The 23119-nt window shown below is 36.7% G+C and overlaps 1 protein-coding gene and 1 non-coding gene across 3 annotated transcripts; both read right to left on the reverse strand.

Moving 5' to 3' along the window:
* Positions 1-7985: 7985 nt before the first annotated feature.
* On the reverse strand, positions 7986-17097 carry LOC126766196 (esterase B1-like). Of its 2 annotated transcripts, none has more exons than XM_050484095.1 (5): positions 16291-17097; positions 10065-10377; positions 9105-9816; positions 8875-9050; positions 7986-8804 (listed from the first exon to the last, which is right to left on the reverse strand). In XM_050484095.1, exons 1-5 carry the CDS (start codon positions 16332-16334, stop codon positions 8355-8357), a joined length of 1695 nt encoding a protein of 564 aa, XP_050340052.1. In that variant the 5' UTR covers positions 16335-17097; the 3' UTR covers positions 7986-8354. The 2 variants fall into 2 exon arrangements, with proteins under 2 accessions (XP_050340052.1, XP_050340057.1); XM_050484100.1 differs by lacking the exon at positions 16291-17097 and adding an exon at positions 10511-10587.
* A 3356-nt stretch (positions 17098-20453) lies between these two features.
* On the reverse strand, positions 20454-20547 carry Trnay-gua (transfer RNA tyrosine (anticodon GUA)). Its single transcript has 2 exons — positions 20511-20547; positions 20454-20489 (listed from the first exon to the last, which is right to left on the reverse strand). It is a non-coding gene; the product is annotated as a tRNA-Tyr (tRNA).
* Positions 20548-23119: the final 2572 nt, after the last annotated feature.

Genomic DNA, 23119 nt, shown 5'->3' on the forward strand with positions numbered 1-23119 from the left:
TCTTGTTTTTGTTGACCACAAATCTTTGCTGTCTGCTGTCCGCATTAAAATTGTGGGCGTTTGTCTATTTGTGTGCCAATAAAAAGTTGATTCAACTCATTGTTAAATTTTTGATTGCATTATGGTTGGCTTACGGCGGCGGCTATTATATACTCATATATGCATGCTTTAAGTGTGTACGAATGTTGTAAGTAGAAGTTAATGCGTGTAGTGGTCAGTTGGCTTTATTGCGAGCGGAGCGGGTAATGAATGAACGTTGCGGCGAGAAAGTCAGCATAATTGAGCTTGATTAAATGAAATTCAGAAATTAATTTATGAAGTTTTTAAAATGTGTAAATTCAAATGTGTTGGAAATGACTTGCGAAATTTTTTGGTTTTCATATGGGGGTATGTTAATATCGTCTTGAATGTTGCGCATACGCACTGTCGCCCATACTTGTAATGACAGTATGTAAGAGTAAAATTTTTTTATTTTTTTTTAGTTGATGCGTAACAAAGTCAACATTTTGAGAAAGATATGGGGGTTTGCTGGTTAGAAATAGTTGGGCCAATAGCAATCTGTGGGGTAAAACTAGAATTCAGCCGTACTGGTATCGCTCTCGGCTGAAAATTTTTACTTTCAATTGGCAAAAAAATATGGTGAATATACGAGAAATAAAACCAAATATTCACTGAATTTTTCTTTATACCTAGTAAGCGAGAGTAATTTTCTTGCTTATTATGAAACAGAATATCTGAAACCCAATCTTGCATCAATTTTTAAACTAAGGGTGGAAAATAAGTGAGTTCAGTGATGATGCAAGGTGAAATATATTATCTTATTATAGTACATACAGTATACAGTTTCATGATCTTTTACTGAGCATTATTATTAATAATTTTCCACAGATTGATGCGTCTGTATTTGCTTTTGTGGATAAATCAAGTAAACATAGCCAGAATGACTCCCAACCCTCGTGACCTTAGTAATTGCAGTCACAATATATTCACGCTGACAAGGCTTCAGCCAAACAGTTAACAAATTTATAGCACAAGGGCAGTAGAGGGGCAATGCTAGCGCACATTTTGCTGCTAGTACTTATATATGAGCATTGAAATTGTGCAAAAAGACTTGAGAATTGTATAACCACAGCAATTAGTAAGCATGTTGCCGCTAGCGGGCATACGGCGTGGCTGAAAATATGAAGGAAATAATAAGAGCATTGCAACAACTTGCACACTACCGCATGCAATTTTGTGTGAGCCAGCATTAGGGTGGGTCATTATTTCAGAAAGAGTGCCCTTTTTAGAATTATAATAACAAACAAGTCGATTGCATTTCTTTAGAATAAGAAATGTTTTTTTTCCCCTGCCAACAAATAATACTACACAGTTTGCATCGAATGTTTGGAATTTTTTTTAAATCATCCCACTCTAATACTAAAAGTAAAATCAAACTTGGCGCGTATTCGCCTGAGTGTAGACAACGTTTGTATGGTTGTGTATGTGTGTGTTTGTGCGACCGCAGCTGCAGCTCAACAAATTTTTTTAATTGAATTGCTTGCAGCACATAGCGTGCCACATACGCTTTCGCACACGTGCGCCACTCATACGCCATGTTGGCCACATGTAGTCACGCTCACTAGCACAGCTACGTGAAGCTACATGCTGCATATTAACTTTTTAAGTATATTAATTGCCACCATTTGAACTTTATTTAATTTACGAGCGACTGCAATAATCTTGGCCGCATGCACTGACTGCGCTTTTCACTTCACTTCCTTCCTACCGCCGCCAGTTAAGTGCAGCTTTATGTGAGATTTAGTAAAACGGACGGCCTTTCTTCTCCGCTCTCCGCTCTCATGCTCTCTCTGTGTGTCACAGCTTGCCTATGCATAGGTGTAGTGGGAGCGCCACTTGCCCATACATTCTCTCGTTTAGCTCGATTTAAGTTAAGACTTAGCCGCGCCTTTCCATGCACTGTCAATTGGTTGACTCGTTAGCTAGCTGACTGCCAGCGCACCACATGCAACGACAACAAAAGATAGCACATTGCGTTGTGGCAATTTGTGTGCGGTTGGCTCTTTCTGCTTTTTTTGCCGTTTTCCCCTTTGCTTTTTATAATATTATTCGCTTTTTATCCAGCTCTAGCATTGCTGTGGCGAAAGCTGTTGTTTTTGCTTTTTATTCATAAAACACCAATGAAGTGCAAGGCATGGTTGATATTGCACGTGAGTGTGAGCGTATATGTGGGTGGCGCACACACACATCTGTAGCCCGCTTAGTAATTGCAGCAACTGCAAGTCGCTCGCATAAGCACCTACACATACATATATTGCATGTGGGGGTGTAGTTGTAGTTAGAGTACATCAGCTCGCCAGCAATATGAATTGACATTGCTCGTTGTGTGGCAACCTAACGCTGCCGGTTGCTGCCTAACGACGCCTGGTTACCGGGTCACATATGCGGCTAATAAATTGTGTTAAATTAAAAGGGAGCTGTCAGAAGAACGTACTAATGCATGCCAATTTAGAGGCGTTACATATATACATACATATGCATTTGTTCTTTCCCATATATCCTACATTCTTTGAACTGCATATGTGTGTGAGAGTAGTACAGATTTTTACACTTAGGTTGAAATCAAAATAAATTCAAAGTTTTTAGTTCGCCGGTGTTTCTTGAGAAGTTAGTTGCCGTTGCTTGATTATGATAATTAAGACTATTTTTGTGTCATTCCGGCAAGAGTGTAAATATTCCAATTCGATTAATGAAACACTGTTAGCTTTGTGTTCAACGATATAACTGAAATTGCAAAATATGCGCACAAAGAAAAATAATTTCACAGTTTTAGACTAATACGCCAATGGAAAAGTCCAAGACCCATCACAGTAAAACATATTTTTTTGCAAAATTCGCTTTTTTATTCAACATATAGCAGTTCCCGTCATGGGTGAGATACTATATACAACGATTCTCCAACTTTTCGATACCATTTTTGTAGTAAGATTTGCCCTTTGCTTCAAAACATACCTCATTTTCGGCGTTCCGAGAACAGGAAATAGTCGGTGTGGGCTATGTCGAAGCCTACTTCATGAACTTTCGCCATCACTTACACTGACTTGTGACACGGTGCATTGACTTGGGAATACATCACTTTCTTTTTCTTCAAATGCGACCGTTTTGCGGAGATTTCGTCCTTGAAACTACAGTTCTTTTCAAGGTAGTCAATAAAAATTATTCCATTTGCATCCCAAAATACAGGCGTCATAACTGTTTCTGCCGACTATTGAGTTTTTCCACGCTTTGGAGCACCGTCTTAATGCAATCTACACGGATGATTGTCGAATGAACTTTGGAGCCATGTTTTATCCATTGTTACATATTCGACGCAAAAACTCAGATTTGTTATGCTTGACCATCTCCAAACAGTGCTCCATATCATCAATTCCTCGATGTTTTTTGTCATAAGCTCGAGCCGCACTCACAAAAACAACATCTTTTGGGCGTCCGCTAAGTTCACCATTTTTGGTGCACATTTTACCATGTCTCCACCAATGCTTGATGGTTGGTTTTCTTGGGGCGGTGGCCAAAACCTCTCCATAATGCCAAGTGTTTGCTTCAACTCTATTTTTCCTTTTCAAAAAGTAATATTTTATTAACTCGCGAAATTACTTTTTTCCCATTTTTTCGAAATAACAATTTGAGTGAAAATATGTTACCGATTATAATTCACAAACTAATGATCCGACAGCTTTCAAATTATTTACCTTCGTAAGGTTAGTGTGGCTTTTAGTCTGGTGAAATCATCGGTGCGTATTTCTTTCGAAATGAATCTGTTATTGACAGAGGAGGGCGACGATTACCAGTTTTTCTGGCCGCAATTGTAAGAAGTTGGTCCTGAAAACATCTGGTTCCAAGGAGACGGGGCTTCGTGCCACATAATCAAAATGTACAAAAACCTAATTATCGCGAGAAAAGTTCCGAGACTCGATTATTTCAAGAAATTGTGACATTGAATGGTCTCCAAGAAGTTGTGATTTAATACTATTACAGTACTTCTTACGGAGTTATTTGAAGTCATTGCTATATAGTAATAAACCAGACTCTCTTCAGTCTGTAGAAGTCAATACTGAACGTGATATTCAAGATATACCACATGATTTAGTGGAAAAAGTAGACGAAATTGGATTCATCGAATTCGTAACTGTAAACAAGTTGTGAAGGCCGTTTGAATGTTGTTATATTCAGGACTGAATTGTATTTATTCCACTTCGCACTGAATAAAAAACATTTGAATTTTCTTAAAAAGAGCGTGCGTTTTTTTTTAAGAAAGCATACCAAGCTTATTGGAAAACCCTGTGAAATGTTTCAAAAAATCTCCACTAGTAAACTGGAAAAAGAAACATCATTGAAGCGGTTGACAACCCTTAAGCCAATGAACCTGAACATTATATTGTAATGAAAAGCGTTTCGGAATACTATTATCATATATTAATTATATATATATGATATGATAATGTACGTAATATATTTGTTGTGGCTACACTGATAAAACCCCATAGCAACAGTTGCAACTGTTGTTATTGCTTTACTATGTCACCGCATTTCCGCCTTCGTCAACCTCATGACATACTCTCAACTAAAAATTGATTGGCACACTTTGACAATCCGTGTAAACATGTGCTTACCCCAAAAATAGGACGCAGCCGCTTATACACATTTTAATATAGAACTTTGAACTTCGCCGGCAAATATTAGCTTTGGGTGTGCTACCCGATTCCTCCTCTGATTTCCATGCCAATACAGTTGCGAAAAAGGCAGGCATTAGTGTTATTGCTTTTCCTCATACAGTATACATATGTACATGCATATGTGAACATATGTAGATGATATTTGTACTATGTCACTTTGTTGGCGAACTTGAATGTATTGGTTTGTGGTGCATATTTTTTGTCAATATTTTTTAAGGAACTTCTAGCAAAAAAAAGCCATAGCGTAGATTGGTTGCCTTAAAGTATGCAACGTACTTTACGTATATTGGCTTTTGTCACATATTCTACGTTATTTGGGCGTTTTCATAAGCGGCAATGTGCTAAAGAGTCGCAAAAAAATCGTAATAGAGAAAGAATGTTGTCCGCTCTGGAATGTGGCTGCCGCTTTCCGAGACAATTTTTGAATGTGAACAGAAAAAATTCGTTGGATACCAGTCGATAATAATGAAAACAGAGCTCATAGCTTTGCCGTTCCCAGCGATTCTACTATAACTATGCGTTCATGCGAATCAACAAAGTGGCTTAATCCCATGTGTAAGAATGATACGTTTTACTTGGCTGTGACTAGTACAGAATCACACAGGGCTGTAAGTCTGCTCAATGAGAAATTTTCGGGTTTGGGTTTTAAGCGGAACTTCTTAGCACATTAAGGCCAAAAATCCTACTATTTGTCAACTTAGCAAGTTGCTTTTGAGAAGTAAGCCAAAATATTTTAGACTTAAATTTACCTTGGATCTCGACATTGATTAACTTAACGGAGTTCTCATGGATACACGACAATTTGTCAAAATATGAGAGTTTTAATACATCTTTAGGAGTTTTTGGTATTAGTGATTTTTTTGCAGCTGTCTAAGTAAGATTCTCCGTCTCTGGACATAACCTAACTTAATGCTAAAACTGGACATCCTATGTAGAGTTCACTCTTTTTGCTTTCTTTGTTTGTTGTATAAATCCCACACAGTGTTGGAAGCGTTTTTTATATACATATACATACGTACATATGAGTTACTGTTCGCATGCTGTTGCAGAAAAACAGCAACATCCCAGACTAGTAAGTTCAGACTCTTCACTTTATGCAACAGCATCAATTCGTGCGGGTGTTTGCCACAAAAGAACAACAACGCTGTAAGTCCAACAAAAAATGGCCACAAGTGGACAGTGTGCAGCAGACACACACTCACATATGCGAATTTTGTAGCAATAGATTGTGGCTGTAACTACGTCGATAGCAGCGACATCAGAATTTGTCGAAACCGCATATTTGGGGCTTTGTTAGCTGGCACATAAATAAACAGATTCGAGTGCACAAAGCGGGGTCAAACACACACAAGATGGCAGCGGGCATTCGATATCGCGTGCAGCGCTCCGGTGATGTTGGCAGAGTTCGTTACCTTTTGTTGGTTATTTTCCCAATGCATTAGCAGCCCTTGTCGCGAGCGTGTCGCTTTTGTCTATGCACCTCTCTCGGTTCATTGGCGGTGGCTCTAATTCGCGGAGTGTAGCTTGGCTACGTGACACAGACCGAGCACTTGCGTTGTGTCGCTAATTAATGCACGCCATGCTGGCCGATGGCCCACGCTCATTTACAAGCGAATGCGTTGAGAAATTCATGGCGAAAATTTCATAGCTGACTACTGAGCTGACTGGCTAACGTGGACAAGCCCTCGCAGATTGAATGTAAGGATGGCACTCAGTGTGAAACAAGTCCAAATACCTGAAATATGCATTTTTATATTGTAGGACATGTTATTCGGGTGTCAGTGTATGTTATAAGAGATTGTGAAATGTCGATTTGGGTCTTTTGAATTCTATTGAATTTGTATACACAAGTCGTGAGGGTTTTGTTTCTTGATGGTCGATCATATATTATAGTGAATTAATTTTTTTGAATCAATTGGATTTCAGAAGTTGGCGAGGTTAATTATAGACTTTGAGAGTCCTTCCAAACAAATAAACCGCGGTACCTTTAGGAGTCATACAAGAATTTGAGAATCAGCCTCGATTTCTCAAAAAAAAAAGCAACGATCGCAGTGCCATCAACAAAATAAGTTGCTTTTGTGTCTATAATATGCGCAAGTATAATTTGTGGCATATATAAGAAATAGAGTTTTCTCACCCCCAGAAAATAACACCTTTTCGAGACAATTTGATTTGCAAAGCTATCATTACTTACCCACCATTCTGAAATATGTACAAATATAATTACTTATATATATTAGGAACCACCTACCCATATTTTTGGAAACAATTCCAATCAAACTGATACGAAAAGTGCCACTATAGAACGGACGCCGGCTACCTTGCCACCTGCAGAATTCCCACACCTAAAGCCTTTAGGCTGCGAGACGTAAAAAAGCACTACGAAACTGCCGCTAGCATTGTTTGACAAGTCGATTTCCAAAACGCACCAATACTTTGGAATTGCAAACTTTGCTCACAGCAGCGCAGACGATTATTTTCTGCTTACATACATATTTACGAATGCACTTAAGTAGGCAGAAATGGCACAATTCTCGCTTCGAAACTTATAAAATATGAACGTTAATGAGAAAAGTTTTATTTAATTAAACTAATCGAAGTTCGGCGCATTTGCTTTGATAATAAGTACAATTATTTCCACAAGGTATGCACGCCGCCGAAGCTGCTGCAGCCATCTTTTTGTAGTGAAAACTCAACTCGTTGAAATTGCCTTCCATTAGCTATACAAATTAGAGAATTCATTGTGCGAATGTGTTGGCGGCAGGAGGGGCATAAACTCGTACTTACAATGAAGTAAAACTTTACTTCGATTTTTGCAATTAATAATAGCGCAATTTCTCATTTAGGCTTACAATTGCATAGCCGTTGAATAAAATAGGTGTATATGTCAATAAAGGGAAATTGGTGTGCGAATATTTTTGAGTAGAAGAGTTTTGTGAAGCATAATAACTTTTTAAGTACTAGCCATTGAATTAAGTAATTAATTGTACATAATGCAATGGATCATATTATAATTTTCCTATCACAAATATGTGTAATTCCTTTTCTTCTTCTGTAACACTTTATACAATAGTCACTCATACGCCCTGCTGATACATTAGCTACCACTAAAAGGTAATATTTTTTTATCCACGTTATTTTAAGTTTACAGAACAATAAGAACTTAAATGAAATTAAATAATTTCCTATTTTCCAACAATCACATTAACTAAGTATTTTTTAGAAGAAAGAAAAAATTCAAAATGCCCATACTCCATTAAATGTCATATTTTAAAGTATAAAACTCACCATAAATTTATTTTCAGATTAACACATACGATAACTAAAAGTATATCACTATAATAAGGACTACCCTTAACTTGTCACAAACAGACCGGATCACTGTATTTAAAACTAAACTTTATAATTACGCAGATTATCCACATTTATAATATGTACAATTGACAGCTGAGAGTAATTAGTATCTTCCCGCTTGAAATCGTTGCTTCTAAATAACCATCCCTTGTAATATGAATCGTGCACTCAAGAGGAAAGCTTGAAAGCATGCTGTCTAAAAAAAAAATAACATTGAGGTAGACAAACGACCACACAGTCATGGTAGCCCCCTGAATTGCCGTCCGTTCACAGTTTTCCCGGCGCATAAAACTCGGTCCACACTTTAATCTGGTCCATGCCCGGCAATTCAATGAATTCTATTTTTTCGCTAATATTTAGGCATTTAATATCGCCCACTTCACGTGTGACCGGCTCGAATATCAAGTCCTCCAACATATCACAATTCGGGTCACTATTCGCCGCGAAACTGGTCCATATGTCAACCATGGTGCGCGTAATTTCATGCTCTTTGGAATCCTTCGGTGGCTTATGTGAAAATAAGGCATAAAAGAGATAACAGAGATCATCACCGTGGCAAGTGCCCTGCACGTCGCGACCGCAGAGAATATTACGTATGGCATTACCATCGCGAGAGTCATAATCGAAGCGATACACATATGTGGGCGCTGTGCTGTGGCGTTGACGAGCGAGCACCGTACGATAAATGGGCACCCAGAATTCACGATGCGAATTCAGCTGTTTTGTAAAGAGTTATAATAAGAGTAAATATTCGCGGCATGAAAGAGGTAATATAAGCCATACTCACCTCCAAAAACTTCATCATTGTGGCACGCGAACATTCCTCATCGCCGAAGTAAGTGCTTTTGAGTTGGAGACCGCAAGCTTCTGCCTTCGCCGAATCACGATCGAAACCGGCATCGATTGGCACGAGGTTTTTACAGTTCTTCACTTCATCTAGTGTTGCGGGGCGGCGTGTTATTTCTGCGGATAGAAAATTTTAGATTCTTTGCTCAACCCGCAATATTTTTTACGCACCTGGATAAAAGATTAAACCCTCAAAACTAGTGCCACCAATGATGATCGGTATATCATTGCTCCACGTCCTTTTCAATAACTCATACGGGTGTTCACTCATCACACATTGTTCCGTCCAATAGGGCTCCACAGTTGGCACGAAGGCAAAAAGTGTACGGTTGTGTTTCTCTTCTTTCGTCAACACCATGCCATTACCACGCACTAGGTCAGGTCCTTTTGTATTCGATAAGTAATCGTATACGTCTGCATCGATATCCTCACCCTGATAGCCTAATGCCTTGGCCAGTCGATAGGCCCAACGTTTGTTAGGTACATTCGCCCAAGAGCAGAGTGCGCTGCCGGACATTACGATGCCTTTGTTTACCAATCCTTTAGACTGCTCGCTAAGCAGGCAAATATGTGTGGACGCGCCACCAGCGCTTTCACCAAAGACAGTAATATTGTTTGTGTCACCACCGAAAGCTGCGATATTTTCTTTTACCCAACGCAGTGCCATTATTTGATCTTTAATGCCAGCATTTCCGGGCACTTTCACATTGGGATCGTCCAGACGTAGAAACCCAAATGGTCCAAGGCGGTAAGCAATAGTCACCAGCACGATATCCTTGTGCATGAAGAAGTCTGGGCTATACATATCACGTGTGGCCTCTCCTATTTGAAAGCCACCGCCATATATCCAAACCATTACTGGTTGCGCTTTCTCTGGTTTGATCTGCAAAGAATCAATAAGAAATGCAATATAAAAGCGAGGAGGTCGGAAAGAAAGTGGAAAAGTAAGGAAATATTTGAAAAAGGAAGCAAAAATCTTCGAAACTTGGACAGAACAGAGCTTTAAACAGACGAAGTAAGACACTGGTAAGGCATTTGCTTTTCAGTAATGTATAAGTTTAATGGTCGGGTTTCACCCTTCTAGCTCAAAATTGGTTGAGCGACTGCAACTGAAGGATTCTCAATACTTACACTCTTTGTAAACACATTCAGGTACAAGCAATCCTCTGATCCTTTGTATTTACGAAATATAACGTTTGTCTGTAGCGGCTTCTCGGCGGGACCAGTGCCATCTAGCACGCCTTGCCAAGGTTCAGACGGCACGGGCGCCCGAAAACGCAGCTCACCCAACGGTGGCTTCGCATAAGGTATGCGCTCAAAGCTGAAATACGAATCGCCCCAAATGGTGAGACGCTTGACGCCTTTCACCTCGCCTTTGATGGTCTTCGCCACCTCATAGATTTTTGTGGTGTGTTTACTTTGTTCATATTTGAACTCGAGGACCCTGAAACGGAAATAAAAATCGTATTTAGTGAATATTATGCAAATGGCAAACGTTGCCGGATTATTTATAGCGATTTTAAGCAAATTTCAATTTTTTATTGTGCAAGCGATGCGAAGCGGAACGTTATATATACATATATTCAGTGCGCAAAAATCTTCGCGCATGTGCAATGCCCATCGAGTGCGCGCATATTGCAACGCTAAATACTTTTAGTGAGCGTGTTTTACCGCTTTTATTGGCTTTTCGCTTAATGTAATATATTTGCTATGATTATTGTTTCTGTAAGCGATCGTACGGTGTGCCGGCACGCACAGGTAGCCGACAACTTGTCATGCCAGCGGCTTTAAGTGCAAACTTGAATAAGTACGTCTAGCGGTTTCGCTACACAATTGAAAGTAAAACAAACAATCTAAAAAATAAACAAAAGAGGCGAACGAGACGTGAGGAAAAAATACATTATATTTACGAGTAGCAAACAACGACGTCGTCGTCAACCTGACAACTTCGTAAATATCAAAATGAAACAAAAAGTGCTAAAGCGTCTTGCTTTGAGGTGTGAATCAAAACAAAACACGTTCACTCGTCATGCTCTCCTCGCAAATCACTGCATCTTGTTGTCTTTACATGCATGAAGTATTAACTTTTTATTCACCTTCGGAATGTATTTTACGATTTTCATTGGAAACATGTATGCGCATTAATTTCACCGTCAATAACAAATGTCCAGCTATGTGTCTTTGTATGCACTTGCGACTTAATATTATGGAATTTTGGTGACCAGGTATCATACATACATATGTTGCAGAAACACAAATTTATGTGCCCTGCTTACAAGATTTTAAGCCTGACAGATACTATTGCTCTGATTCTGAATTTTGTTTTATTTAAATCAGTTCTCACCACAATTTCTATGGTGTGTTGAGTGCTTTAAAAATGACAGTTCTTTGCCGCTGGTTATATTAACCGAAATACGGTGTCATACAAGTAAAGTGGATAAATTAATACCTCATTAGAGAGTGGCAGTTTGGTTACTATTTCGGGGTGCTGGCATTTATGTTAGTCGAAAAATTGGGGTAAATATATATTTTATAATATTTGGTATTAAAAATGTACGATGTGATCATTAAACATCCCTAATTTTAGCAAAATATCGCATCATGTCCCGCAGTATATCTCAGATTTGATGTTCCGTCAGCCGCACTAATAGAACAGTCATCGTATAATTTATTTCCACCACCACATCTATAAATTAAATTAGTGTTTCAAAGTTCACAACATCAAGTGAGTAATAACCGTTCCAATTATCTGTCAGCAATTTACATTTAAATAAAATAGTAGCAATTGTAGAAGTTTTACAATGTTTCTCGCAGCTCCGTTAATATTTAATACACAAGATTTAATCACTTCATGTTACATATGGTGATAAGTACAATATACTTATATAAGGTATGGCATATAATTCGAAATTAAATTTGATACAGAGATAACCAATCGGAGTACGCATGACTGACTTCGCATGCTGTCTCTCATTTTGACCTTTAGATCAAGTTTAAAAATTATTCTAAAACGGTTTATAAGCAGGCAGGTATTAACTTCGTCATCTCAGGTAATTAGTTTATTTAAGAAATTGTATTTTATTTGCGGTAATTATAACCGTAAATAGCAGCTACGTACATAATACTTAGAAATTTACATACGTTTTTTATATTATTTCGTTGCGCTCTTTGTAAGCTAGCCGTTCAAAGTGCAGTCAATCTGTCATAGTCGCTTTGACGTAATTATAAATAAGGTGTGTTCTGGTTTTTTATTTACATTGAAAATGATTTATTCCCCGCAATAATGAGCTTGGTGTTTTTAGTTATAACTTTCAGAGTAATCCGATCCTAAACCGTTTATAAATTTTTTAAAGCCAAATTTGCCAAAATCTCATACTTATAATCCCAAAATGCATAAAATCGGTTCACTATTAATCACAATAGTTTTTTACATATTTCCACTTCAGCACCATTTATTTGGTTATACAGTTTACTGGAAAACTATTTTAGTCGGCTTGTCACATTGACGCTTACGCTTGGTTTTTCTCGAAGTGCGAAACGTAATGACGTCGTGCTTAGCTCACAAGCTTAATATAAAAACTCTCAACTAAAAAATTAGAATTTATTGAACACTTTGCGACTAATTTGCAAGTAACAATTGCATTTAAGTGACTTTAATGACTAATAATTATAAACTTATGGGCATTATAAATGTTTATAAATATAAAACAGTTTTAGTAATTAAATAATAATAAGTTATTTACGATGCAGCTGTAAGTGTAAACTAGAATATTAAAAAAAATATATGTTATATATAAAAAGTACGTGTCACGTTGTTTGTCCGCGATGGACTCCTAAACTACTGAACCGGTTTTAGCAAAATTTAGCACACTGTATCCAGTTCGAACCAACTTAGAAGTACGGATAGCTAAAACAATTATAAATAAAAAGTACAGTGAAAGCTCTATTAAATGAACGCTCTATTAAGCGGACATCTCCATTAACAATGCACATTGGCCGGACCCACAATTTTTTGATTTTTATTAAGTAGGATCTACTAAGCGGACAACTCTATTAACTGGACAGAAAGACTGGTAATCAGATATTGAGAAAGCAGCCTTAAATTCGTTATTTTTCCCAATGAAATTTATTTCTATGAACATATCCAAAATTAAACATCATGTACAATACCTTGGATTCTTGTACCGACAAAAACAAACTGGTATAATAGAAAATGACTGGGATACGCAAACATCACAGAATAGGAAGAGGTTATACTTTTCCTAGGATATTACCTGCTTTCTACGCTTACAGGTTAGCAACTCGATCTTTAATTGGTATAACTCTCACAAACTGATATAATCAAAATGAAGTAGAATAGCAAGCGATTATACGAGTTTATTTCGGGTATATTTAAACTCTAAAAACTAAACTGGAAAACCTTCCTGCTGATCTTAGATGTCAATTTTGCAAGATATGTATACTTAGCGACTCATGCTTAGCGAATAGTGAATCGAAGATGTTTGTTTACTAGTTTCCTATATTAAACAGTTATAGTTGCACTGTTATATAAACATATGGCGCTAAATAGTTATTCACTTGCTATAATAATAACTCAACAACAAAAAAATAACAATAATTAAGTTATTTAATGCAATTTCATTCGCCACATCAACTCAGCTATATAATTAGAGAAAAACAATAACAACATGTGGAACTTGATATTATATTTGCATATATTTATACTCGTACATATGTGTACAGTAGATTATTTTATTACTTCCATTAAATTACCAGCAAACACATTTATAATTCCTTTGTGCAATTGCAGGGCGACGGGCATAAAAAACTTCATAATTTAAATTGCAATAATACATTTATCTAAGTTTACAGTTAAATAAGTTATTTGCTTTCAGTAAGTGATGCCCAGTGGTATCGTAGCACTTACAGTAATTGTAGGTTTATGAATACTTTATATGGCATGGGTGTATGTATTTATGTGCTTCTTCTTGTATATAGCCATTTATATAAATACAATACAACAAATGGAAATTTTCTGCGCTCGCTGACATCAAATATCGCACATTTCTCTTCGCGTGTAAAGTTGTTTACATATATTTACGACACATGTTTGTTTGTACAATAATATATGCATTGGCGTCTTTGCATGACCAAAAACGTGAGTCTCACCAAAGTGGGTAAAAGCGGTGAATCATTGAATATACAACGAGTTGACTTTTGAGTTTATGTGTACTCAGAATGCACGGTGGATGCCGTAGTCGCGTGCGTTGAGAGTGTGGCCATCATTTTTGAAGACACTGAGCTTAACCGCCACTGAGCTTTAGGAGAATGTGTATGCATTCGAATAAGTTTCGGGCATGCCAAGAGCGCTCTTAATTTTTTAAATTTTACGATGAATTTTAAATCGTAAAGCCTATAAAATAGATAGCTGCATAGGTCAATCAGTAAACTCAAACGATCGATACAGAGAAGCCATTTTCAGCCAATTGATGACATTAAGCGTGAGTCGCTACTGGCATTGAAGGCTATTCCGAAAATTGACTTTAACAACTGTTTCGTGAATTGTAGAAAACAATTATATTGTGACCAAGAGGGATTACTGTGAGGAATTATGAAGTGAATGTGAAATTTCGTCACGTTTCATTTGACACCTTTTTGGCATTTGAAACAATTTTCTTACCAGTTTAACGTCATTAAATTTGTCTTAAATAAATTTACGCTTGAAACATTTGATATTGGAAGGCTTAAACTAGCGATAGATCCACGTTCATTTCGATCATCACCATTATACATGTTTTTTTGTCTTCCTCTGGTATTTCTGCTTGAAGACCTTAATCTTCACGCAAATGAATATATCAAATCCATTATTTTCAAAATAAAGTTCGAAACCACACAAAACTGCTGCGTAATCAATTTCACTATCTGATTTTTATCTTATCTGACAATAAATGCATTAACAGGTGCGAAGTAAGCTTTTATATAGGTAACAAGGTAGCTTATTAAAACCAGTTAACTATTCAACAATTTAGTTGAGAGCACTATTTTCATTTACTGGATGTTCGACTGTTCTAATTCTTATGGCTAGTTAGGATTTTCTGAAATAATTGTATGTGGTACATTCTACCACTTGTATACTATGATTTTTGATATGTTCATATGTATGATTTGTTAATGGTTTTCTAAATAACGTTGAGTTCACAATATAACAAACAAAGTGGAAAATTAGAGTGAAGTGAAGAAATAAGGTCATGCAAAAAAATTCAACGTTTTCGTTCTGGTGTAGAGGTGGTCGAAGATGCGCCACGCTCCGGAAGGCCTGTCGTCGAAAATTGCGATAAAATCGCTGAAATGGTCGAAAGAGATCGGCATAGTAGCAGCCGTAGCATCGGTCAAGAGCTGGGCATGAGTCATCAAAATATCATTTCAATTTCAATAAAAAAAACAAATAAATTCAATAAAAATACCGCAAGACTTTTTTGACAACCCATTATTTTACATATTCTTGATATACAATTCCTTTGTCAAAAATTTTATAGTTATCAGAAAATTCTCTTATATAAATTTGATTAAATAATTTTGGACTTTGAATTGATTCCAGCATTTTTGATTAGGATTGAATTAAATTGGCTGTAAAGTTGCATCCATCCACATTAACAGCTTACACGAAGATAAGTTGTTTCTTTGTTTTGAAATATACACATAAAATTTCAAAACGATGCCGACATAGCAAAAGCTGAGTAGTTCATTGTACGTTAATCTCAACGTTTAGGTCATAAAGCTAATTGCCGCAATTTCTGATCTAAATTTCGTTTTAATATCAATTTATTAGCGTACAGTTATCTCAGCTTGGTAGAACTTTCACGAAACTGAAGTTATGTGAACTAAATAAAGAACTTCAGCGTAAAAATAAACTGAACTATTTCGATATAAACCGGGTATCACTTTGGGCTAAATAACTGAGCACCCTAGTACCAGCTATGCATACATATAAACATAAATATTTTTTGGAAAGTTTCAACTCACTAAATTAAGCAGAAACTACACAAAAAATTTCAAAATTTTATAAACGGCACGCTACTGCATTATTACAAAATCAAAAACATTGTAGTTTGCCACCTGCCATCAGCAGCGACCGCTCCGTGTCAGCGCGCTCGCTTGCGGTCATTGTGCAAATTTTCTTGCCGCGAGCGGATGTGCGCATATACACATACAACTCTGTACGCACACTTCCATTCAGCTCCATTAGCATAACGGTAATATGTATATGTATACAATTAGATGCACATACATATATATGTAAGTATTTAGTATATGTATATGTGAGGTAAATATGTGTTTGCTATTTTGTTGAACTTACTTAAAGGTCAGCTTTAACATATCCATAAATGAGAGTGAACTCATTTTGTGCGCGACTATTAAGCACTTTGACACAAACTATTGGAGAAAACTTTCAGCGATTTTTATTTTTTGCAAAAAAGTATTTTTATTTTTTTGAACTTTTCGAAACAGATGGATGTAATTTGGCTTTGCACTTTGACACTCTCCGAATGTACATACGTTATTTAGTTTTCGTTTCTAATTACACTTTGATTACTAATATTTTTGATTAATTTTTAATAATGTCTATCAACACGCACATTTAATTATACATAAATTTATTATATACGTTTTATGTATGCAAGCGAGTTTGAATATCGAAAAAATACGCTCCACACGAATTACATACGTTATATGTTAGCAACAACAAAAAGGCACAAAATGCCGAATCACTTTATTACCAAATCGACAAAGTTACCAAGAGCGTCTAACAGCCAGCGGCTTTGTCCAAAAAGTTGGTAAGTGTGCCAGCGCTTCACAATCAAATGGAAATATACTAACAAACTGGTTGTGGTCGATAAACAAAATTGTTGTTGTGTTAATTATATTCCCAATATTAGTTGCAGCAAGTGTTATTGTTTCCGTTTGTTTTTGAAAAAATTATAAACCAAAGTATTTAAAGGAAGTGGCAACTGGAGAGCAAAGCGAAAACGCAACTTCTGCACTACGATTGACAGGTGAAAGGAAAGCACAAAATATCACTTCAAATAATAATTGTTACTTAAATCACTTTCGTTTAAGCAAAGCGCGAAACTAGCTGCCAACGGTAGGGCAAAATTGTGACTGAAGCAAAGTGTTCGCTAAAGCAGCGAATGAAGGCAGTGAGTCCCCGAAAGTTGCATTCAAGCGGCCACCGCATACGATGGTTAGCGAAGCGATCATGCACTTCTTGCAATGAAAGAGCGAAAATCACAGCTGAGCACTAAAATCAAACAGCTGGTGTTTCTCACTTTCTCTCTCTCTCTCTCTCTCTCTCTCACATGATTCTCGCTAGCTTATGTTATTGTTAAATTGTTGTTATATATTTTTTTGTTGTTTTATTTGGCTGATCAAGCCGGTTGGTATGTATTGTAGAAATCAAAGTAAATGAGCCAGGTGGCAACATAAATGTGGAACTTATAAAAAAGCTTCAAAAGCTTTGTTTAAGAGGCGGTCACAATTCGTGCGCTACCAAACACTTAATGATAGTAGTTAACATTTATAGTAAATTAAATTTACTCTGGAATCTGAAAGGTCGTATCTGGGGTCCGCTGGGTACATTCATGCCGCTCAAATTTAATTGTGATCAAAACTAGTCGCAATAAAATTCAAAATTTTCAGCATCATCGTTTAGAACCATTATCCTTTAAAAGGCACATTCTTAACCAAGGCTTGTCCTGGCTTCTAAGTCTGTAAAATCAAAATATTAATTTTTTCTGGCAAAAGCATGTGACACCTCGTTGGCCACCTTTCGAAAGTTGTTTTTCCGTCTAAGAAATTAGAAAAGGTACTAGCATAATGTAGAGAAATAAACTAGACAAACTTATACAGGAGAACAAGTTCAAATATTCACAAATCGCTCACACCACTTTAGGTCTATTTCGTGAGATGTATTTTCTAAGCTTTAGCCAACGGAAATTACTCACACGGTTCAACGAATACCGTGCTTGTTTGAAATGCTTCGTTAATATCGGTCTTACAAAAGTCAGTAATCTCAAATTGCGGGAAAATTACTAATTACATAAAATAATATATACAAGAATATGATATATAGTTAGATCCAATTAAATGCTAAGCAGAATACATTTTCGCATCACATATAATATGTATTTGAGATAATTTTTATCTAAACTTACTTACTACTATCAGCAAAAAATAGTAAGAGTTTGTTCATAATTTTTAAATTCTTAATTTAATCTTCAAAAGCTATGTCGTCCTTCTCAAAATAATCCTCATTTACCCCAATACACTTTTGCTAAAGTTTTTTCCAATCCTCGAAAGAGTTGTTAAAGTCAATTTCCGATATAGCCATTAATGCGTGTAGCGATACACGCTTTATGTCTTCAATTGCCTCAAAAGCTGCGTTACGATATTGGATGAAAATTTGACGAAAAATTCAATAAGAATCCATGCAGTATACGACAGTGCTTTATCGCGGTGTAAAATTCAAGAGTTATCGGACTATAATTTTGGCTTCTTTTTACGAATAGCTTTACACAAATTACGCATATATGTAGGTACCCCTCAAAAATTATTCCTTGTTGACAGTTTGACGGATCGAAAAGAATTCGGAGTGCACCACCTCACCACCTCAATAATAGAAGAAAGCTATCAGCCTAACCTTGATTCTTGACCTGCTTTGACGGGGTATTTTGGCTTCAGCTCATCTTTGCCTCGATTCGGTCGATTAGTCGTCTGCTTCCGGGACGTAAGCACAGATACAAAACTCCCCGCCAGTAATAATACGTGCTTTCACTTTTCTTACGCCCAAATGATCTTTCAAATTGTCTTCACTGATCCTTTCGATCTTCCAACGATGCCAGTAAGATCTCCAACTGTTTATAGTCGATTCTCAACCACCAATTCTTTTATTTTCTTGAAGTGTTGATCATCAGTTGATATCGATGGCAGTCCTGGGCGTGGTACGTTGTCAACTCGTTCTCCTTCTTTGAATAAGTTGTATCAAACGAAAACACTTCCTCGCGGCAAACAATTATCACCGAAGGCCTTTTCCCTTTTTTTGAGTTTTCGCGCGAAATTTAAATAAAAAAGTCGTACAAGAACGCCCACAGTAGTAGTCATATCACATACAATTTATATCGCTTAATATATTGCTTATATACAACAAAAAAAAATGTAGCCTCTTCACGAATTTTGAATTCAATCGCCTTAATTAATATACAACGCGTTGTTGAATTACAAAAACAAATTTAACTAATTGCATAATGGACACAATTTAATAATCTTTTATTAATTTAATAATTCGCTAACTTGTGTGCATGAAAAACAAAAATTATTAGCAAAAAATTGTATATGTCGGTTTTTAATAAATACCAGTAACAAAAGATAATTACTTATCTATTATTATTATTACTATTTGTTCGTTTTTTTTCGGTAAATAAAAGTGGGTATTAAAATGGGTTTAATATATTTCGAATTTGAATTTCAAACATTAGCTTCACTTGAGCATGCAATATTATAATTTGTTGATTAATAATTTTTTACAACTTAGTTCGTAGAACGCTAAAAGTTCAAATTCATAACTATGTGTTCCGTAATTTAATTTTTTATGGTTTGTGGTTACTCAATCACCACAAACGTCAGTTATACAAAACTTGTTAACAAAATAATTAATTATGCCAATTACCGTAATACAAACAATTTCAAACCATTCTAATAGCCTAATTTTATTAATACTAAGTTTTTATTTCAATTAAAACATAAGCAGAGCATAATAGTTTTTTTTTATGAAACAGACTATATTTAAAAGTAAATGTACTTACCATTTATCTGATGAAAATTTTTATACATTAAGTATAAATTCAATATTTTTCATCAATTAAATATGTTTGTAGTTACGTGAGAAACTAGTTTTGTGCGTTCATATGTAGTGAATGTCGTCACGTGAGCTGCTTGTACGGTGATTTCTACAATTCAACACAGTTCATGTTCAAGGCTATGTGCGTGGAAGTTCAGATATATGTATGTATGTATATGTTTCTATGTACACATTTATAGAAAAAAGTAAGCATTTTCTTGTCCTATGTGATATCAGAAAAAAAATTTTGAAAAATTGCTCCATTAAAAACAATATATGTATACTAGCTGTAATGTCTTCCGATCTTTGATACAAAGTATATCTGTATTTTACCAATGCTTCTGGCTCGAAAGTTGCAACGAGATGCCAGCAATTTTCAAAAATGATTTTTATGTTTAAACTCTACTACAGATCTTAAGTTTTACTTTTCCTTTATTATAATTTCGGCTGCGACCTTTAATGTTATCTACAATTTATTGATGAATGAAGGCCAAATAGCGGTGTATTTACAAGTAGATATCTCTATAGTACTGACATATAATTTCTGTAATCATTACCTTATATTTCATTATTACATTTTGTGTTTGGTTAAAAATACAACCATTTTGTAATAAAAAGAAGGTGATTCCTTCGAGCCGGATTTGAACCAGCGACCTATGGATGTCTACTTAGCGATTATCTTTCTACAGTCCACCGCTCTACCAACTGAGCTATCGAAGGCTGTATAACACCACAGATTTATGTGGTCTATGCGTCAGTCTATATTCGTTTGTATTTGGAGTTAATTGCTCTGCGGTTTGCTTATGCGTTTCTTATCGCTGGCGCAGACTTGATAATGTCGAAATTGGTGTTTCTTCGCAAACTCTGCGCGTAGTTATGCTTATACACACGTATACATATGTATTTAAATATTTATAAATGTTCAGTCAGCAGGTGCCGTGATTGAAAGAAACTTATTTTCGCTGCGAAAGGCAAAAGCAAATGGATTTTGGTCTTAGGACTGCAATCTGAATAGAGTATACTAAGTTTCCCAGCAAGTTTGTAACAGTCAGAAGGAAACGTTGGGGATTAGCGTGATGACTTGAGTCGATATAGTCATGTCGGTCTGTTTGTAATATACATACATGCGTGAACTAGTTACTCAGCTTTTGAGATATCAATCAGAAATTTTGTAAACAATTTTTTCTCTCCAAGAAGCTGCTAATTTTTTGGAGCAGTCGATATGGAATCACTATAGCATATAGCTGCCATACAGAACTGAACGATCGGAATTAATTGCTTTTTTATTTGACAATATATCCTCAAGAAATCTGAAATAGCTTATTGTCTAAGGTAACGGTACAATCTCTGAAGAAATTGTTCAGATCGGAGGACTATGGGGTATGGTTGCATTCCAAAAATCGATAAAAATAATTTTTTTATATTTTCCACTGCTGAAGTACTATGGTGATGTAGTGACCGATGCAAAGAGCATACTTAAATTATGGAGGGAACACTTCTCCAGCCTGCTGAATGGCAGTGAACGCACAACGCCAGGAGAAGGCGAACCCGATTCCCCAATTGATGACGATGAAGCAGACGTTCCATTGCCCGACCATGAAGAAGTTCGAATAAAAATTACCTGTCTGAAGAACAACAAAGCAGTGGGGCCGATGGATTACCGGCCGAGCTATTCAAACACGGCGGCGAAGAACTGATAAGGAGCATGCATCAGCTTCTTTGCAAAATGTAGTGGGACGTAAGCATGCCCAACGATTGGAATTTAAGTGTGCTCTGCCCAATCCACAAAAAGGGAGACCCCACAATCTGCGCCAAATACCGTGGGATAAGCCTCCTTAACATCGGGTATAAGGTTCTATCGAGCGTATTGTGTGAAAGATTAAAGCTCACCAACAACAAACTGATTGGACCTTATCAGTTTGGCTTTAGACCTGGAAAATCAACAAGCGACCAGATATTCACCATGCGCCAAATTTTGGAAAAGACCCGTGAAAGGAGAATCGACACACCACCTCTTCGTCGATTTCAAAGCTGCTTCCGACAGCACGAAAAGGAGCTGTCTTTATGCCGCGATGTCTGAATTTGGTATCCCCGCAAAACTAATACGGCTGTGTTAACTGACGTTGAGCAACACGAAGAGCTCCGTCAGAATCGGGAAGGACCTCTCCGAGCCGTTCGATAGCAAACGAGGTTTCAGACAAGGCGAAAAAAAGAAAAAATAATAAGTTCTGCGGAAGATTTAGGATCCGTTGCGCATTGGCCACACCGAAAACGTTCCGTGGAACGATGAGCTGTATGAGATATACGACGCCATTGGTATAGTTCAGCGAATTAAAAGACAGCGACTACGCTGGCTAGGTCATGTTGTCCGAATGGACGAGAACACTCCAGCTCTGAAAGTATACGCAGTACCCGCCGGGGGAAGCAGAGGAAGAGGAAGACCTCCACTCCGTTGGAAGGACCAGGTGGAGAAGGACCTGGATACGCTTGGAATATCCAATTGGCGCCACGTAGCGAAAAGAAGAAACGACTGGCGCGCTGTTGTTAACTCGGCTATAATCACGTAAGCGGTGTCTACGCTAATTAAGAAGAAGAAGAAAGTACTATGGCATACTGAACACTGGAATAGTGTTTTCAAGATCCCAAGTTACTATAGGCCAAAAAACTAGAAAAAATCCAATGCATTCACGTGCCTGAACTCAGAGGGAAAATATCTATTAGTTCCGTCACAAATTTTCGTTTTATCCATTTTTAAACCGAAATATTGATAAACTATTATTTCTTCTAAGCATTTCTCACATTTTCTCATGAGCTAAGTTTGCTGAGAACGTTTTCTTTTGGAATCACTTAAGATCGGTCTCCAATTAGAGTTTCAATCTTTGCATAAACTCTTCTGGTACCAGAAAGCAGCCTTATAAGTATAATTTTGACCCAAAAGCGAAGAAGAAGCTCTTGGACTAAAGAGAAAACTCAGTTCCAATGAAAATTTAATCGCCAAACGTTAAACCTATTACTATACCTCCAACTTATTATTTTCGTAATTTGTCTCTTTAGCTTTCCAGATTTGTGGGTACTCTGCTATCCCTTCATATATATGCTGATACTTGACTGTTCTGTTCTTCGCCTGATGGCTTAACATATGATAGGGTTTGGAAATCATTTTTCTTGTCTCGCAACCTATTAGAGTGCTTAATTCAGAAAGCAGGCATACTTACCTCAAACCTGGAAAAAATCCACAATAACTTCTTTCTTCTGAGAAATATATATTTTTATTTCTTCTTTCCAACATTTA

Source organism: Bactrocera neohumeralis, chromosome 2 (assembly GCF_024586455.1).
Source record: "Bactrocera neohumeralis isolate Rockhampton chromosome 2, APGP_CSIRO_Bneo_wtdbg2-racon-allhic-juicebox.fasta_v2, whole genome shotgun sequence".
Classification (NCBI taxonomy): Eukaryota; Metazoa; Arthropoda; class Insecta; order Diptera; family Tephritidae; genus Bactrocera; species Bactrocera neohumeralis.